Raw genomic sequence first — 17,623 nt, forward strand, 5'->3', positions numbered from 1 at the left:
TGGGCAGAGCACAGATAGCCCTTTGTGTAGCTTTGTGCTTAACTACAAACAAACAAACAAAATATATATATATGTGTGCGTGTGTATATATATATGTGTGTATGTGTGTGTATATATATGTGTGTGTGTGTGTGTGTGTGTGTGTATATATATATGTGTGTGTGTGTATATATATATATATATATATATAGCGTTGTTTAAAAGCTTACTGTAAACTTTGTATCAATACGTACCATGTGTTGAAAACAAAGCCTGAAGTATTTTTGGAAGCTAATTTTAATCTTTGTATCAGTATGTCCCACAAGTTTATGAAAGCTTTTTGGAGTATTGTAAAAAGTTCACTGAAATTTGGTATGAGAAGGAAATCTTCACTATCGTCGAAAATTATATTGCAGACATAAGGTTTCTTATATGTATGAGAAGTTTAAACTTTGCTAAAAAATAATTGAATAACTTAAATTGTATCACTGATCTAACTTCTCATGTAATCACATTTTATTGTGTGTATAGTATGACATGGTGCTTACGAAATTAGCTATAATGGCGTTACACATACTTTGTGAATTAATAAATGATTAGGTAAATGAATTACCTAACAGATCTGTAGTAAAACTACAACCTGGTTTAGACGTAGCGTTTGTAAATGTATTACTAGCCTGTACTTTAATTAATAACACCCCATAATACTAATATAGACATCGAAGCATTTTAGTTTTAATTGGTTGTAATTTTTTTTTCTTTCAATGTACCTAGGTTACATGCTATCATTTATGTTGTCCATAATTTAACTTCTGTTGTACATACTCTGTACATATTGTGAAAATTCGACATAATTATAATGTATTTAGTTAAAATCTGTACAGACGTACATATTACCAATGTCCTTAATGTCTTCCTCTAAGGATGTTTTTATCTGATATGTTATAAAATTTATTATCATTACTTATGATGCTCAGGTGGTTTGATTTCCACGTTATTGTGATTATTATATACCACAGGTACAATAGTTCATCTAAAACATTTGTTTAACATCAAACTTGCACAAGTCAAAGCAATTATATATTAGAAGTAGATGTAACGTTATTCCCTATGAATCTATATAATAGCTTAATGCCATGATAAACACGCACCAATGAATCTTTATAATAGTTTAATTACTTGTTGAACAAACACCTATGAATCTATACAATAGCTTAATGCCATGATAAACACGCACCAATGAATCTTTATAATAGTTAAATAACTTGTTGAACAAACACCTATGAATCTATATAATACCTTAATGCCATGATAAACACGCACCAATGAATCTTTATAATAGTTTAATTACTTGTTGAGCAAACACTTATAAATCTTTATAATAGCTTAATGTCTTGATAAACACGCACCAATGACTCTTTATAATAGTTTAATGCCTTGATAAACACGCACCAATGAATCTTTATAATAGTTTAATGCCTTGATAAACACGCACCACAAAAGAAGCCTGCGATCTTGATGAGATATGAGCATTCACTAATGATAAACATTTTATTGTATTGAGAAAAATCAAGCCTGTACCTGTGTTAGTGTAATAGTGAAAACAGAACTCAAAACTATTTCATAGTCTCAGCGTCAATGAAACCTTGGACATGACCAGGTAGAATAAACAGTGGTTCTCAGGTACCAAATCACTGAAATACTAAAGGTCCAGAGACGTGAGTTCGTAAAAACATTAAGTTAATATCGCAGAGGCTAGAAAGCCATCCACAATTAAATATAGATTTCAGAGAGTTTCAAACAGTTGTATTCGTACTGATTTAGGATACTATATATTAGACAACTCGGAGTTCTAAGTGGCAAAATCAATGAAAATGGAGATTATTTCATTGAAATTCGAGTTGTTATAGATGCGTTTTTTGTTGTGTGTGTTTTTTTGCGGGGGGGGGGCAATATTAAAGAGTAACTTTAGTTTTCACAACAGTCTAGTAGGATGAGAAAGATTTAAAAATGTTATCAAAATGTTAAGTAAATAAACCAGAAGATGCTCTTAAATTTCCACTGATGTATTTGAGCTATATCATTAAACTATATGTGTTCGTAATTTCAGGCGTTGGCTGTAAGCAGTGTCTCTTCTTGAATTTAACTCTGCTAAGTCACTTTAAAAAACGTCTAAGAGTTCTCATAACATTCTGGTGCAAAATCCATAAGCCAGTTAAACATATCCAGCTAAATAGAAGCAAGTAAAAGAATCGCTTGGTGCAATGCACCCGGATACAAGTATCATTCAGCTGGATTAACGGCCAAATGCAACAAGCCTGAAAACAAAAATAGTAACTGACATTATATTGAGTATAAAGTTTTGTTTTACTCTTCGGGCCTCAATTTTTGCAGTATTCATATTGTATGAGGTTGTACAAGAATCATCAATTTTTGGAAGAAGAAATTCCAACAGTATGTGTCTTGAATAGGCAGCATTAAAATTCAATTAATGTTTATTCCAGAGTTTAAAGACAGCACACAACAAATATTAAAGTTCAGGTAAGTACTAGTTGCAAAAAATAACAAAAAACATTTATTTAAAAATCGAAGCTACCGTGATTGAAGCTCCTGTTTAGGATTGTTAACAAAATGTTATATCTATTGCACTCGATCTGTACATCTGAAACAACAGAATAAACCCGCCTCACATTATATAACATCAACTTGGTTTTTCTTGCCTGTTTGTTTTCCAAGGCAAGAAAAGCTATCTGATTATATGTTGCCTTATTATATGCTTCCTTTTTCTTCTGCTTCGGTTATAGCTAACGAAATAAATTTAAGGATTAAAAACGCAGCACGATATCAACATAAAGTAAGACCAGATAAGGCGGCAGATCTTTGTTACAGTTAAGAAAACATATATAATTGTATTAGCATAACTCAGGCTAATATAAACTATTTACGTAGATAGATTTTAAGCAGACTCGCCTCTAGCCTAAACAATCCAACTTCAAGAATGTCACATTATGTATGTGCGTAAACTGAATAAATGATTTAACAATGTATGTTTCTTTTCTTGGATTCTCTTATATCGCAATTAGTTTTAATGTTGTATATTTATTTTTTGGTATTAAAAGTCGTGTGTGAGATATCCTATTCAAAACTAACTCGCCGATTTAATAAGTTTGGTCAAGTGGTGTCCTTGATTATTAATGTGACTTAAATGTACTAGATTGCTGTAATGTTCCAATGGATGAATATTATGCAAAGATGTAATAATTATTGAAAGTTTCAACCCATTAGTTTACTAAGAACTGACAGTGGTGATCAACCCCCCCCTTTTTTTCAGTGGGCACAGCATAAATAGTACATTGTGTAGCTTTCCGCTAAACATAAAGCAAACAAAAAAGCTGCACTGGACTTCTTAAGGTTTAGGCAGAAGTGTTTAGAGGATAATTTATAAGATCAGTACCAACAGTTACTTGAACTTTGATAAGCGATGATGTGCATTCTATATACTAGCCACTACATATATATATATATATAGACAGTAAGAATTATCATGCAAGTCACGTAATTTTTATATTAACAAAGAAACAAACTACACAATGAAATTTACGTTTTTCCAAAAATTTTGAATCAAAACGTGTCATTAACTCTTCTAGGGAGGTTTGAGTAAACAGGATTTCAAATCAATCGAGATTAATGATTTCAGTAAAAAAAAAACTGTTAATAGTTCGGTATATATTTAAAAAAATCGCAAACTAAGTTCCAATATTTCTTTTTTGAACTGCAGATAACAGTTAAAATATTGTGTGACAAATTATCTTTCATCCCCTTTTTCGTGTGGAAGTGTTTACATTTTATGTACAAACACTGTCTTCTCACACATACCTGAAGTGTTTCCCGTCTTAAGAGAATGTAACTATTACTACACAGAGCGTACAGCGTGTTCAACAGCATATCGCGGCTCGAACCTTGGACTTTCCGATTCGTAGCTTAGTACTCGGACATGCTAGGCACTAGTCATAAATATATGTAGGTTATAAATGATAAAAAATAAGTCAGCATTTTTAGCCTTAGGGAATTAATGGCATCTTTGTTTTCAAATTTCTTTAGGAAATATGATAGACATATACAGAATGGAAAAACATATTTTTTGGAGTTTCAAGCTATATGAAATTTTCATTATTTGCAGACTTTGAGTGACAGCATACCTTTAATATCTTTATATGTTTTAACAATCTTAAAATCAGTGTGTTCTTTAACTTTGGATCCTAAGACTCTAATTATAGAAGTTATATTCTTCTAATTACAAATGGAACATCTTTATTGTGAAACTGTCTTAGAATTCTACAGTCTACTATATTTCACTTTTAACACTATGTGGAGCTTGGAATCCAAAATTATAAAGTGCACTGATTTTATGATCGATAAATAAGTTAAGTACAAAACAACACACATTAAATGAACGTGATGAACCACAAAATCAGAATTATTTCGAAATTATTGCTAAGGCTAATGATGAATTACAGTTAAAGTTTAAATAGTCTTTAAATAAATAGGCTTAACAATAAATAAATAAAGCGAATAGTGTTACAGAACTACTTTTAATATAATAGCTGTTTTCGCAAGTTTTATCAACCTGATAGGTTAAAGCAAGGTACAATAAGACTAAAGATAAAGCATTTATGTATTTATTTTGTAAAATAAATCCTTATTTGTAGAGCAATATTTTAGCTGAAACTTTAAAAATATGTATTACACAAATCGTATTAATCAAATTGCATAGGGTAAAAGAACAGCACGTTTCTTGAATAAAGCGGAAAACAATATTAAAGCAGTATTTAATCTTTTATAAATTGAATAACATAATGGTACAAAAATTTTCACTCGCAGATTTACGTCAGCATGAACATAGACATATTCAAAGTACAATTGCAAATGTAATAACACTAATATTATACTATTGTAAAAGAAACTTAGTTGGTCAGAATTGTTTTCTTTCATACTAAACTTGAATATGATAAAACTTAATGCTTAGCAATAAAGCTGTGATGAAAAAATAGATTCATTGTGCAAATGAATACTTTATTAAAGTAAATATTTATCAAATAAAATATTTTCAAATGTTAAATTGGTATATGTTATAACAATGACTTAACAATAACAAAATTCAGCGTTAACTAGCTTTTTTATTTTATAGTTTTAAACTAAAAATAATAATTACACTTTAATCAATGTTGTATAAACATGGAGTATTATTCTTCAATATTATAACGTACAATGTACAAACAATTTAAAACAGTATTTATGGTTACTATAAGATGTTTAAATTTTATCAAGAAAGTCAAAGAAAAGTTAGCAAAGGAAGAATTTTTTTGAGGTTCAAATATTTGGCTATGAATATTATTTTTGTATTCATCATTTTAAAATGACTCAGTTACTTTTAACATAATAAAACTGGTTCTTTCAGACTTCTTTGTGTGTTTTGACAACTTTTTGTTTTACATTAAATACACATTTTCGGTCTTTACATGGAAATAAACTTTCATTATTCAGAACATCTACAGTCCATCGTGAAGTTTCGCCATACTTTTAGGTTCCAATAGCTTTCACGCTTCTCCAGGGGTTAGGTGATTAAAATTGGAGCTTCTAGTTCCAGTATTGCATTAAAAGTAATGTTTTTAAAGATTTTTGTGTCAGCAGAGCTCAGCCTGAGTCATGAGGACTGGCCAGGCCTTTTGGATGGTGAACGGCGACCTGTTAGAGAAGATATTAGATCTGAAGTGCTATTTTTGCGCAACTTTGTATTTGAAGGTATAAAGGACTAACCCAGATGTTTGCTAGAAAAAGCAATTCATCGTCTAACGTAATGTTTCTCAGAAGAAAAAAACAGAAATATAAACAAACAGAATATACTCGTTTTAAAAGAGATGTTACTGTAAGGAAATTCTTTATGTAAGCTCATACAGAGCCATGTTGTTTGTGTATTAGACAGGTAAGGATGGTGGAGTATTTTCATGTTCTGCCATTATGGAGTTGAGATGGATAATTTCTATGTCATCAAGCGTACCAATTTATTTCAAATAACTCAATTTTACTTACTGTTGAAGATCGAATTTCAATGAAACAGGAATGTAAGTTAACTTTGTACGATAGTTAGAAGAACATGACATAATTATGATAATTATTCATAATGTGTCACATTATGGTTTTTAGATATGCTATTTTGAAGACACCTTGTAAATGACATAAATTGTTTAGTAACGTGTGGTTCTACCTTTAACTTCTAGAAGTGTTTCAATTCGTGATACTATAACAAAGTCTTTAGGAAAGCTGAGGAATTAAGTTCCTCGGGGACATAGTTTGACCATAAAGCACAGCGGTCTCGTTTACTCATGATGATCTTTCAATTACTTTTGTCATTTAACTAATAAGAATAATCGCCATGCTGTAATATTCCTTAATAATCTTTCTCTTTCAAGATCACAAAATTGATCAGTTTGTGTCACCATAGCATTTATTAGTCAGCCTCCTATCTGCCTTCTTTGAAAGTCAGTTAAGAACCATCCCTTTTCCATGTTGCTTGACCATTAATGTGGAATAGAGATTACATACGTTTAAATAAAACGATCACCTGTCTTAGAGGTCATTTGAATAAAAAATCAAGAAATAAACTGATGATAGAGTCCATTTAACATCTGGGGAAGAATGGATATATCTGTAAGTGTTTCTATTTTTTTGTCCGACTCCTGTATTTGATAATTAATCAATAAAGTTAAATAAATCAGTTAAAAGTGCCTAGATGACATAAAACATTATACATATTAATACAAAAAATAATGTAAAATGGTATAATTTTTTTTTTTTGTAAACATAAGTTTACATTTTAGATTCGATCAGATGTTTAATGGAGGAACGGTAAACCGCCAAAAATACGCTATACACAGAGGATATTAAACATACAACTTAAATTTAACAGACCCTTTCTTCTCTATGAAATTTTTGTAGATACACTCCTGACCTTAAGAACCTACAGTACTAAGTATCCGGTAAAGCCGTACAGGACGCTTATACTTTATCCATGATATTACTATTTTTCTTAGATAACGTTTCTTAAATAACCATAGTTTATATTGAGAAATGCACTAACATTTTCATATTACTGAATTATAATAAATCGTGCCTAAAACATACAATGGAAAAATTATACCACGTGCGTTAATTGACTGTAAAAATGAATGAAATATTGCCTTTTCTATTAAACATTTGGCCGAATATAAGCTGTATCGTTTTCTTTCATACCACTGTTAAAGTGGAGATTAAGCATTAGAATAAAAAAATATATATTTGGTTGTTTTTTCCCCTAAAGAACGAATGTGCTTGTTTTAATGTTCATACACACGCGCGTGTGGATATATTCACGTATATCCACACTTTTAATTTTATAAGTATTGAAATAGGTGAGGATTGGCAATACAAATTAATCATATTTCAATACTAAAAATGTTCTTGCTAAAGTTTGAAAGGTTCAAAAGTTAATATGCTTATTCTGAATATATCTTAACATATCTTGGAAAAAATAGTTAACAGTTTCACTTTTATATAAAGAAAAAAAGAAATAATCAATCGGGAATTTCACTAATTTTATTTATGATAATCGATGCTCTACTTTTGACTTTAAGGGTAAATGACTCCAACGTACATTAAAGTTTAACATCGCTTTGTGGTTAAACATGAATTTCACACTTGGAGGCGCTTGACAGGGATATGATTAAGACAGATACGTTCAGATACATGCCAGTAAATGTCCTACCTCATGCTTCATGTAAGTTGATGAAAGGTAATGAGATATCAGTGACGGAGCCGCCTGGTATTAATACTCTGATAAAATATCTAACATTTCTTTTTAATACAAGAAGAAGCATGTTGATAGATTACTGTTCGGGATTTGTTTTTGTTTGTCTGTAGAAAGTATATCTCCACATTTTCTTTCGATTAATTTTAATCTCTATACAAATGTTAGTTTCATTTGCAACAAAACTAGTAATCAAAACATTAGAATAAAGAGCATGTAACCAAAGGTTATTGTTCGTTAAAGACGTCGCCTAAAGGATGTCTTCTCATTACAGATTTAGATCTATTCGATAAGATGATCAACTTCAATGTCATGTTATTACAGATTCAATAAATTGGCCAACTTTATGGCAACATATCTTTTGTTCTCCAAATAGTAAATTTTTTGTCGGAAATAAAATTCTGGAACAATATAGATGAAATGAATATATTAACTGAGGACATTCTTTAGTAATGAAACATTTTCTGTTTAACTTTCATAGGTACGTCATCGAACTGGGAAGACTGGTGGACTTACGACGGTATATCTGGTAAGTATTAGAAGTATATGTTTTTTTTGTAATTAAGTACTAGTAATGTGTTATGTACTTTAATATTTAATTTAGTCTTCTATTGTAAACGGTATTAAAATAAATTTACTCCCTAATTATTTTCGTATTTGTATCTAGGCATATGTGTGTATGCAATAACAATTGTTATCTAAACATATTGTACGTAATAACTCATTAATTTGGCTGGAAATCCTACGCATAATTCCATATATGCAGGTAAAAGGAACACACCTAGTCTGTAACTTCTATTGCTAGCAGCAGACGTTTCTTATAAACAGTTAAATTAAAACTAATTTAAACTTTGTTAAAATTTATCATCCAAAAATCTCCAAACTTCCAAAGCACATTATTAAAGATAAAATAGTGTAATTTTAACATCAGCTCGAGTAGTGAGAACTTGAGCTGTAAATGAACCACATTTTCCCCTAACTGCTAATCTCACATCCCGACTTTTTCCTAGAGAAGTAAAACAGTCATCGATGTCTTGCTACACAAGATTTCTAGCTTGCCATTCATTTTATTTATATATATCTACAAGAAAAACATACATTGGAATACATGAAAAGTTGGTAACTATTGTTTGGCAGTTAAAGTAATTAGTCAATTATTGATTCCAAAGTCCTCCTTAGTAAACATTTAACATGACTTATTGTAATACTACCATACAAACACCCTTTCTAGGGGCACTAACTCATAACTGTTTTTAAAGAAGGGTTATTCTTCATAGTGATCCTATTTTAATCAGATATAAGGTCTGGTAAAAGTGATGAATGACGTATTTTTACAAAGGAATCTATTCAACTATTCATTGTTTTGCATTGATAGTTTTATTTCCACACTATCCATATGTTAAAAACGTAGTTTTAAAGGAGAATCCAATATGAAGAAATTATGTTAAAAACACTGTAGAAAGAAATTCGACTTTCACAGTCGATTTTGTCAAACTAAACTTCACACTCGACTTTACAAAATACAAAAGAGAGAATAATACGAAGTTGTTGAAATTCCATTATTTCAAAGTGTTACCATTTTTCAATTTTAAGCAGTAATTTATAAATCAAATCTATATGAAAGAGAACATTTAATGCTTGACTAGTTTATATATATCAAATTTTGAGAGAAAACAATGTTCAAAATGTTGTGCATATTCGTCTATTTTAAACCTCGAGAATAAATTTGATTACAGGTGGTGTATCTTTATTTTTGATATTTTGGCGTTGCTTAAAAACCGAAAAATGATTTTATCAATGTGAACGAAAAACTACACAGAATTTCTCATTGTTAAAAATAATTATTTTAAACAGTAAGCACAATATAATTTCAGTGTACGAGTATGTACTATAACAAATGAAATAGTTTTGCAGGCACTTTAATAAATTATGAACAATACGAGGCATCAGGTAACAAATGCCCGCCATGCTTAGCGTAAAAATCACTTCCGAAGTTTATGAATGACCAGAAGAATAATGATATTAAGAAATAATCATAAGAAATAATCTTCACACGTTTTTGTTACACGTAACTGAAATTCTATTGACACCCTTTTTAATCATATGCACTGCACGAGTCAAAATTAAATTTTACAGTCTATCAAACAGAAGAAGCACCCATTGAGACTGATTTATTGGAGTTACTCCCGTTAAAATGAAAAGGACTCAAATAAGGTTTTCAAATAATGTTATCCTTCCCATTATACACATTCGAACATAGTCCGATAAGGCACACATCGCATTATAAGGAACATTTGTAATTTGTTGCAACAGTTTTGTTTGCTATTAAGTAGAAAGCTACACAATGGGTTATCTGTGATCTGCCCACTGCAGGTATTGAAAATCTATTTTTAACGTTATAAGCCCTCAGCGGGCTGTTGCAAGAGTATTTATAAACTAACAATATTATTTTTTTAAACATACTGCTGTTTTGAGGATACTTAGGCATTTTCCAACAACATTTTATATGAAGTTAATAAAATGCTATTTTTTGCAGGGCTGAGAAACGAATTAACCGTCGAAGCAGCGATTTTTTAGGCCTAACACTGATAATAGAAATGATGATTGACTGTAGATTTTTTTTTCATAATTTTTCTTTTCATTCGTACTATACGGATTTCAAATTAAGAATGTTTAAATTACTAATTAAGAAAAATGCGGCAAAGAGTCTGCGATTAAACATGATTTTAATCACTTTTTGGGTCTGAAAATCCACATTTGTTTGCCACTTTATATGTTTTACATCACAACATGAATATCGTATACTCCTAAAGGGCAAGGTAGATATATTTTTGTCTGCTATAGATTCACTCAGCTGGTGAATTCTGGTACTGAACGAAATGTCCTTGATAGTCATTTGTAGTGCATAAACATTAAGAGCATTTATTGTTACTACACACCTTTGAATCGAATCAGTAGGAAGATTCTGAAGAAACAAGTAACCACAATTTTTATATTTTTTGTTAGACTTAAAACTAGTATTTGTTTATAACATTATTACAGCTTCATTTGATACGCTAGAGTAGATCATTACTTCAATTGTATACAAACCTTATGCATACGATATACGTTATTCTTTTGAGGATATTAAACCTACAACAATGTTGTCATATATAATTAACATCTCTTGCATCATCTGCAATGTGCGGGAAATTAGTTTACCATTTGAATAGTCTAGCTAGCAGAGCACAAAGGCTGTTAGAACGTATCTTGTCATCAGTTGGTGCATGCCTATCATAGCTCTATTGAAGAGCTGGTACGTGTAGAAGGGAGTGGTGATGGAAATTCGTTCATTAAGCGTGGAACACCTTTGGTGTAATCTGTTAGCATCGAGCAACTATGCAGCTTCCATAATTACACTCTTCAGTAAGCTTGCTGTGATTTGACAATGGTAACACTTTAGTTGGTCAGTGTATTTCATCTTGTAACGAAGTTTTCTCTAAAGTAATATATATATATATATTATAATCAACCCTGCGTATCTGTTGAATAAACTGTGCTTTGATAATAACCATAATTGTTATTAAAAAAAAAAACAATCTAAATATTGGATATGCCACTCCGACATCATTTTATAGCTTTACAAGGATTTTCGTTAAATCTTAGAATAAGTCTGCTCATTAGAATTATTCTTTAAATGCAAAGATCTGATTGAAGCAGTTACTATTCTCACCAACGGTGTCAAAAGAAGAATGTGTATATTATAGTAAAACCACATCAGGCTATCTGTTGTGTCCACCGAGGGGAATCGAACCCCTGATTCTAGTGTTGTAAATCCGTAAACATACCACTGCCCCACCGGGAGAAACAAAAATAGTTAAGTAAATAAACATAGTTAAGAAATATTCATATTCCATTCTAGAGTCTAGTTCTTAAAGAACTAAAACCAAAGCTAATTTATATACATTATAAAAACAACCAAACAGCGTTATGGGTTTATAAGATTGCATATATCATCCACATAGCCATGAAACATTTCATACTGTGTATGAGACATTAACAGCATAACAAAACGTAAAAGCAAAAACACGGCTCTTTACTCTTGTTTTTTTAGTCAATATTATGTTTTTCCTCTTGAATGTCAAGAATGTCACAATTGTCAGTATCTTACTCTACGATAGCCTGAACGTATATGTGTGTTCCATCACTTCAAAATTATTTTCATCTATTTTTTGTTATGTAACAGCTTGCCACCTGTATTTTTTATATTTGAAAAGGGAGGTGAAATAGGTAATTATTAACAATAATGAAGCCCTCCAGTGGGTCAGCGGTAAGTCCACAGACTTACAATACAAAAGATCTTGGGTTCAATTCCCGTAGTGGGCAAAGTGGAGATAGCCCATTGTGTAACTTTGCACTAAGAAAATAGTAATACCCCCGAAATAAGTTCTTACAGCCAGGTTTTGATTTTCAGGTAGTATTTTGAGACGTTGTACTATATTCTAACGGAGAAAAATAAATTGCACCCATTTCCATTTTAACTTTGTCGTTAAACATTACGTATTCGTTGTACAGATAATTACATTGAATATCATGTGAAAAAACCTAATCTTATGAGAAAGAACTGATAATTTGAACTTTGCTTAATTATTTGTCATTTATATTCTTAGAATAAACTACTAGATAAAGAGTTTTAGGTGCAAGAGACAGATATGAATGATATATGTAAATAAACGTATACTGTAACGCAGGCAAATTTAAATTTTATGTAAAATTACATTTTCGTAATTTATCGGGCAAAGTTGCATTTTTCCGTCTCTCTCTTCTTTGTTGCAAGGAGAAAAAACTTTTAAGAGTAATCCATCTTGATCACGTTTCGAACAGAGATTGTCATTTGACCTATGATAAATTACTTCATTTTTACTCTCTATTAGACGCAATGGAACGGGTGAGAACATTATTCTTTTATGTAATTAAATAAGATATGGAAATATTACAAGGATCAAGATATGGCGGTGCAGGAATAGAAATCTCAAATACTTGTTTGTATCGAGGCTTGAAAAAAAAAACACTTCGATGTATGATTATCAAATATTACAATGATTTTGTGACTACAAAAGTCGATTTTATCACTATCACAAGAAAATAGTTTTCAATTTTATCTGAGTTTCCAGTTGTGATTTTTTTTCTTTGATCACGTCCAACTTATATTTGTAACAACCATTGTCAACTGTATCGCTTATTGAACAAATTGAAATAATAACTACAGTTGTTTGACTGACGTTAAGCGAAATATTTCTCATTTGACAGAAATGATCAAATCTATTTTTCTTTTTGTTAAAAACCCTGACAAGTCTTACTTCAGAAACAACAAACATAACAATAACAAACATCCAACTTAAGCGTTTGAAATATATTAGTTACAATGCCACTATAACGCAGAAACTCATGCTTAGAGAGAAACAGGTATGTTTTCTTCAACTTATTGATAAAGGCTTGCGTTTCCAAATGATACTATATTTACATTTTCGCCTAACGCAAAGTAAATTACGCGCAATTCAAAGCAAACGTCTCGCAAAAGATTCAGATTTTGACAAATGTCACGTCAGAATGAAAAACAATGATGAATGGATTGAGATCAAGTTCAAACTCACTTTTACATCTTTCAAGTGTTCATCCATATTGTTCATACTCTACCTTACAAAAAAACGCGAGTGTGTTTCACATAAAGACAATGTAAGTGTGCGTATGTTATCACAGGTATCTTTGAAAATACATTTTTGGAAGGCACCACTTGAAGCGTAAGGAACTAGCACCATGTATGTAAAGAAGTGTCTCTTTCAGAAGTGTATAATAATATGACTGACACTTAAAGTGTTGAATCGGCGATTAGGATTTAGATTTTTGAAGCCCTAGATTATGCTAAACTTTCATTTTGGTCTAACTTGCTTTGAATTTTACTGATGTGAATTACTGATGTGCAGAATTAAACAGATTTAGATCGTTATTTATATTAATATGAATAAAAACTTCCTTTTTTTCATGTAAAATACATATATCATATTTCATTGACACCATACAGTACCCTCAATTAAACCTTTAATATAAATGCATATCTATGTGTAGATAAAGATGTCTATAGCTAAAATCACATAGTTCAAGTAGAATAAGAAAACATTCAGTTGTATTAACATATGTATATGTATGTATGGGTTTGTGTGTGCGTGCATGCACTACTTTCGAACATATTTGAATTTGTATGGTTTGGACTTAGAGTTAGGAAATTACAGATAACAATTTCTCTTCACGAAATGAAAAAAGTTAGGTAACTTGGAAATAATTCCATTTTTCTTAGAGTGTTATAAAAAACAATAAGAAATACTGGTAATTTAAGCTACTACGATGATAAAAAATCATTTAGTAAACTCTATAAAATAAACTCATCATGACTCACCTTTAACATTATATTATAATTATGAAATACGCTCCTTTTGATAGTTTTATTTAATCAGGTAAACTGGGAACATTAATTGTTATTTATTGGGAACATTACATGGCTATTCTGGTTAGATTTATCTTGTAAAAAAACCAACTAAAAAATAATGAATTCTTAAGCTGAGTGTTTGTTTTATAAAATAGAGCTGTCGTTTATTAACATTGTGAATAACCTACATTTATATATACACACGTCCTTTACTAACACTGAAAACATTCCATGCTGATGCATGCTATTTAACAATGATCCCACGATCTGTCAGCGATAATTCACAGACTTACAACGCTAAAGTTCGGGATTTTGTTTCTTGCGGTGGATAGAGCAAAGATAACCCACTGTGTGGCTTCGTGCTAAATAAAATAACAGTAACACTGAAAAAAAATGTATACATGTTCTTTAAAAACACTGAATATATTCAAAACTGATATGTCCTTTGCTAGCACTGACAGTAACAAAACATTATGCATATAGTTTACCTAAAATGAAAATATCCAAAACGTATACATGTCACTGACTAATGCTGAAAACAGAGACTGAGCACGATATATTAAAAGAATTTTGGAGCTTCACCGCTTCGTTACAGTTTTTGCATGTTCGATCATAATCTATCTGACGACCGTATATCTTGACAGTAGCCCTGCAGCGTAGTTCCATTAAAAAAAGTTGAGTCTTAAGGCTTTCATGTCTGCATCACATCACTCCTCCCTGGATGCTTTTCAACTGTTTGAGATATGCAACTGTGGAACAGATATGTCGTGGAAGCAACTTGTGTTCACTTTTCCAGACGGAAGTCTTTCTTAATGATGTTGCGTACTGTTGCTTGGTATAAGTGACGGCTTTTGCCATTTACCTCTGTGTTTATGAATTTTCACCTGTTACAAAACATCGTATTTTACTTACCATGGCTGGGGTACAACGTGTTACAGGTCTCTTTCTGGGTGGTCCTGGTGCACCAAGTTAACCCATATTCTGTAATTTTCAAATGCCATTAAGTACAAGAAATATTTATGTTTGGGAAACTATAAATATTCGATATGAACACATTTTCATAAAGAGTGTGTATGAATATTCTGTATCGGAAAGAGCTGTCATATATCCTTCCTTATAGCGATAATTTTTTATGGCATTATAGGACTTATGTCAAAATGAGGCTTTCGTACATGTCATTCCAGAGCGACTTTATATCGGCTGTGGTTGTCAAGTGACTTGCTGATTTACATATTCTAAATCGTTTTAATATAACGTATTAAACATTGAAAACTTGTGTTTTTCCTTTAGTAACATTGAAAATATCCGAAATTTATGTATGTCTTCTTTAATAATACTGAAAACACCCTAAACGTCCTTCACCATTTCTAAGTTATCAATACTTGTCTTTATATGAATGATCCAATTTATGAAATAGTTACCAAGCTCCTGTCTTTTTAGCATCTGCATTTACAACGTCAACCCAATATACAGAATATTTTTTTATTTTATGCAACGTTAGTGTAATTCCGTTTTCAGCCTAACATTCATAAATTTGCCGAACAAACACAAACGTGAGCACTGAAATGAAAATGTAATAATTTTCACCAGTTGATTAAACGCAAGGTCATATTGCTCGATGATCAAGCTTTGATATATATAATGCAGTTGAGTTTTGGATTAAAAGCTCGTGTCTAAAAGTTATCTTTCTATGCTCAACACTAAAAAAAGGAATGGTAACAACGACTAAAATCTGATCGAAGGTTTTTTCACGTAATGAATTAAAACGTTATAAAAAATATAGTATTTAATATGTTGAATGTTAATGTTCCTGAGCTTCATTACATGTTGCAATATGAGGTTTTCAAGAGAGTAAACTATTTGTAAGTCTTCTTCCGGCACTTTACAGCCAGGGATCTTTGTTTTCGCTGTTGTTTTGTGAGAAACTGAACACCATTAAAACGTATTTACATAACAAACTTTTCACGTTCAAAAACGAATCAAATTCTGAGTAATAAAACTGTAAAACAAATTAATTGTTCAAATGTATTGACTAATAGATTGATGGTTTATTTAATTTCCATAACACTGACATATATGAAACAGCTATAACTCATGTAATATCACAGTGAATATTGATAGTAAATATTAAAACGATGGGGATTATTATACCAAAAATTTCTCCTAATTTATTTCTAACACCTAAAGCCAAATCATCCTTACTTTACTCCTAAATTCTAAGAAGTGTTAAACATAATCATATTTTGATTTAGGAAACAAAGTAGATGTCTAGCTGAACTATACTGCAAAACACACAAACCGAATGGTATGACAGGGAGCTCAGGTGGGAACATATTCGTTACCACTTAGTTATGTGGGAGTGAAGTAATAAAAAAATTAGTTTATTTACAGTTTCTAACGTGATGCAAAGTTTGGTTTTTATGAACATAAGCAGCATAATAGATATTGGTTGATTTTTCTTATAAATATAGAACCTTTAACAACAATAAGTAACATATAAATAAGTTTGTCAGCGTCTTTCCATAGGCATAAATAAAGGTTAATATTCTCTGATTTATTGAGAACTCTATGATTAACCAGGGTCGTGTTTTTCCCATAGCTTGAGTAAGCATGTTAAACATTGATAATTTAGAATAAAACAAAATGTATGTAAGTGAAGATTTTTTTTCGTTAGTTTTTGTCACAAATGTACGAGTTTAAGTCAGTTGAGCTGAAACTAGGATGAATCATAAATAGAAAATATTACTTTAGTTATACATCGGTAAGATAATACAAAACTTATACTTGTGTTAGATGCCATTGTTAGATCAGTTCTTTCACTGTTAATGGTATTCAAGGTCTTAAAAACACCACACAGAAGTTAATCAGTTCTGCATGAGCACTAAACATAATTTGTTTTTTTAAATAAAATGAGTTATAATATGCAGGATACAATCTATTTATCGTTCTATATAATCAGAGTTATCACAATCTATTAATAGACACTGACGTATCTGGCGAATGTAAGGGACTGGCTATCTTAAAAAAATACTAATATTGTATGATAGCAAGTGCGTCAACTCAAAAATGTTGAACATATAAACTTTTAAACCAATGTTCTAGTTAACTTTACACAGATTGCATACACTTCGCATTTCTATGTTAATTTCATTTTGAGGTGCAAAATCTTATTACCTTAGCAGAGCGATTTTGAACACGTTACTAAGTAACACGAGAAATGTGATTTTGTTTTATCTGTACATGAAAAATATGAGTTGATTTGGTTTGTTTTGAATTGCGTGCGAAGCTACACGTGGGCTATCTTAGCTAGCCGTCCCTAATTTGGCAGTGAAAGGAAG

At 30.8% G+C, this 17,623-nt stretch overlaps 1 protein-coding gene across 1 annotated transcript in view; it reads left to right on the forward strand.

Annotated features, from left to right (window-relative positions):
* The window catches only part of LOC106477493 (carbonic anhydrase-related protein 10-like), a 146,746-nt gene that overhangs the window by 4,426 nt on the left and 124,697 nt on the right, over positions 1-17,623 (forward strand). The window contains exon 2 of the mRNA XM_022381668.1: positions 8,304-8,351. Within this exon, the coding sequence (XP_022237376.1) occupies positions 8,304-8,351 (48 nt within the window). The remainder of the gene's footprint in view (positions 1-8,303; positions 8,352-17,623) is intronic.

The sequence above is a fragment of the Limulus polyphemus genome, unplaced genomic scaffold (assembly GCF_000517525.1).
Source record: "Limulus polyphemus unplaced genomic scaffold, Limulus_polyphemus-2.1.2 Scaffold8, whole genome shotgun sequence".
NCBI lineage: Eukaryota > Metazoa > Arthropoda > Merostomata > Xiphosura > Limulidae > Limulus > Limulus polyphemus.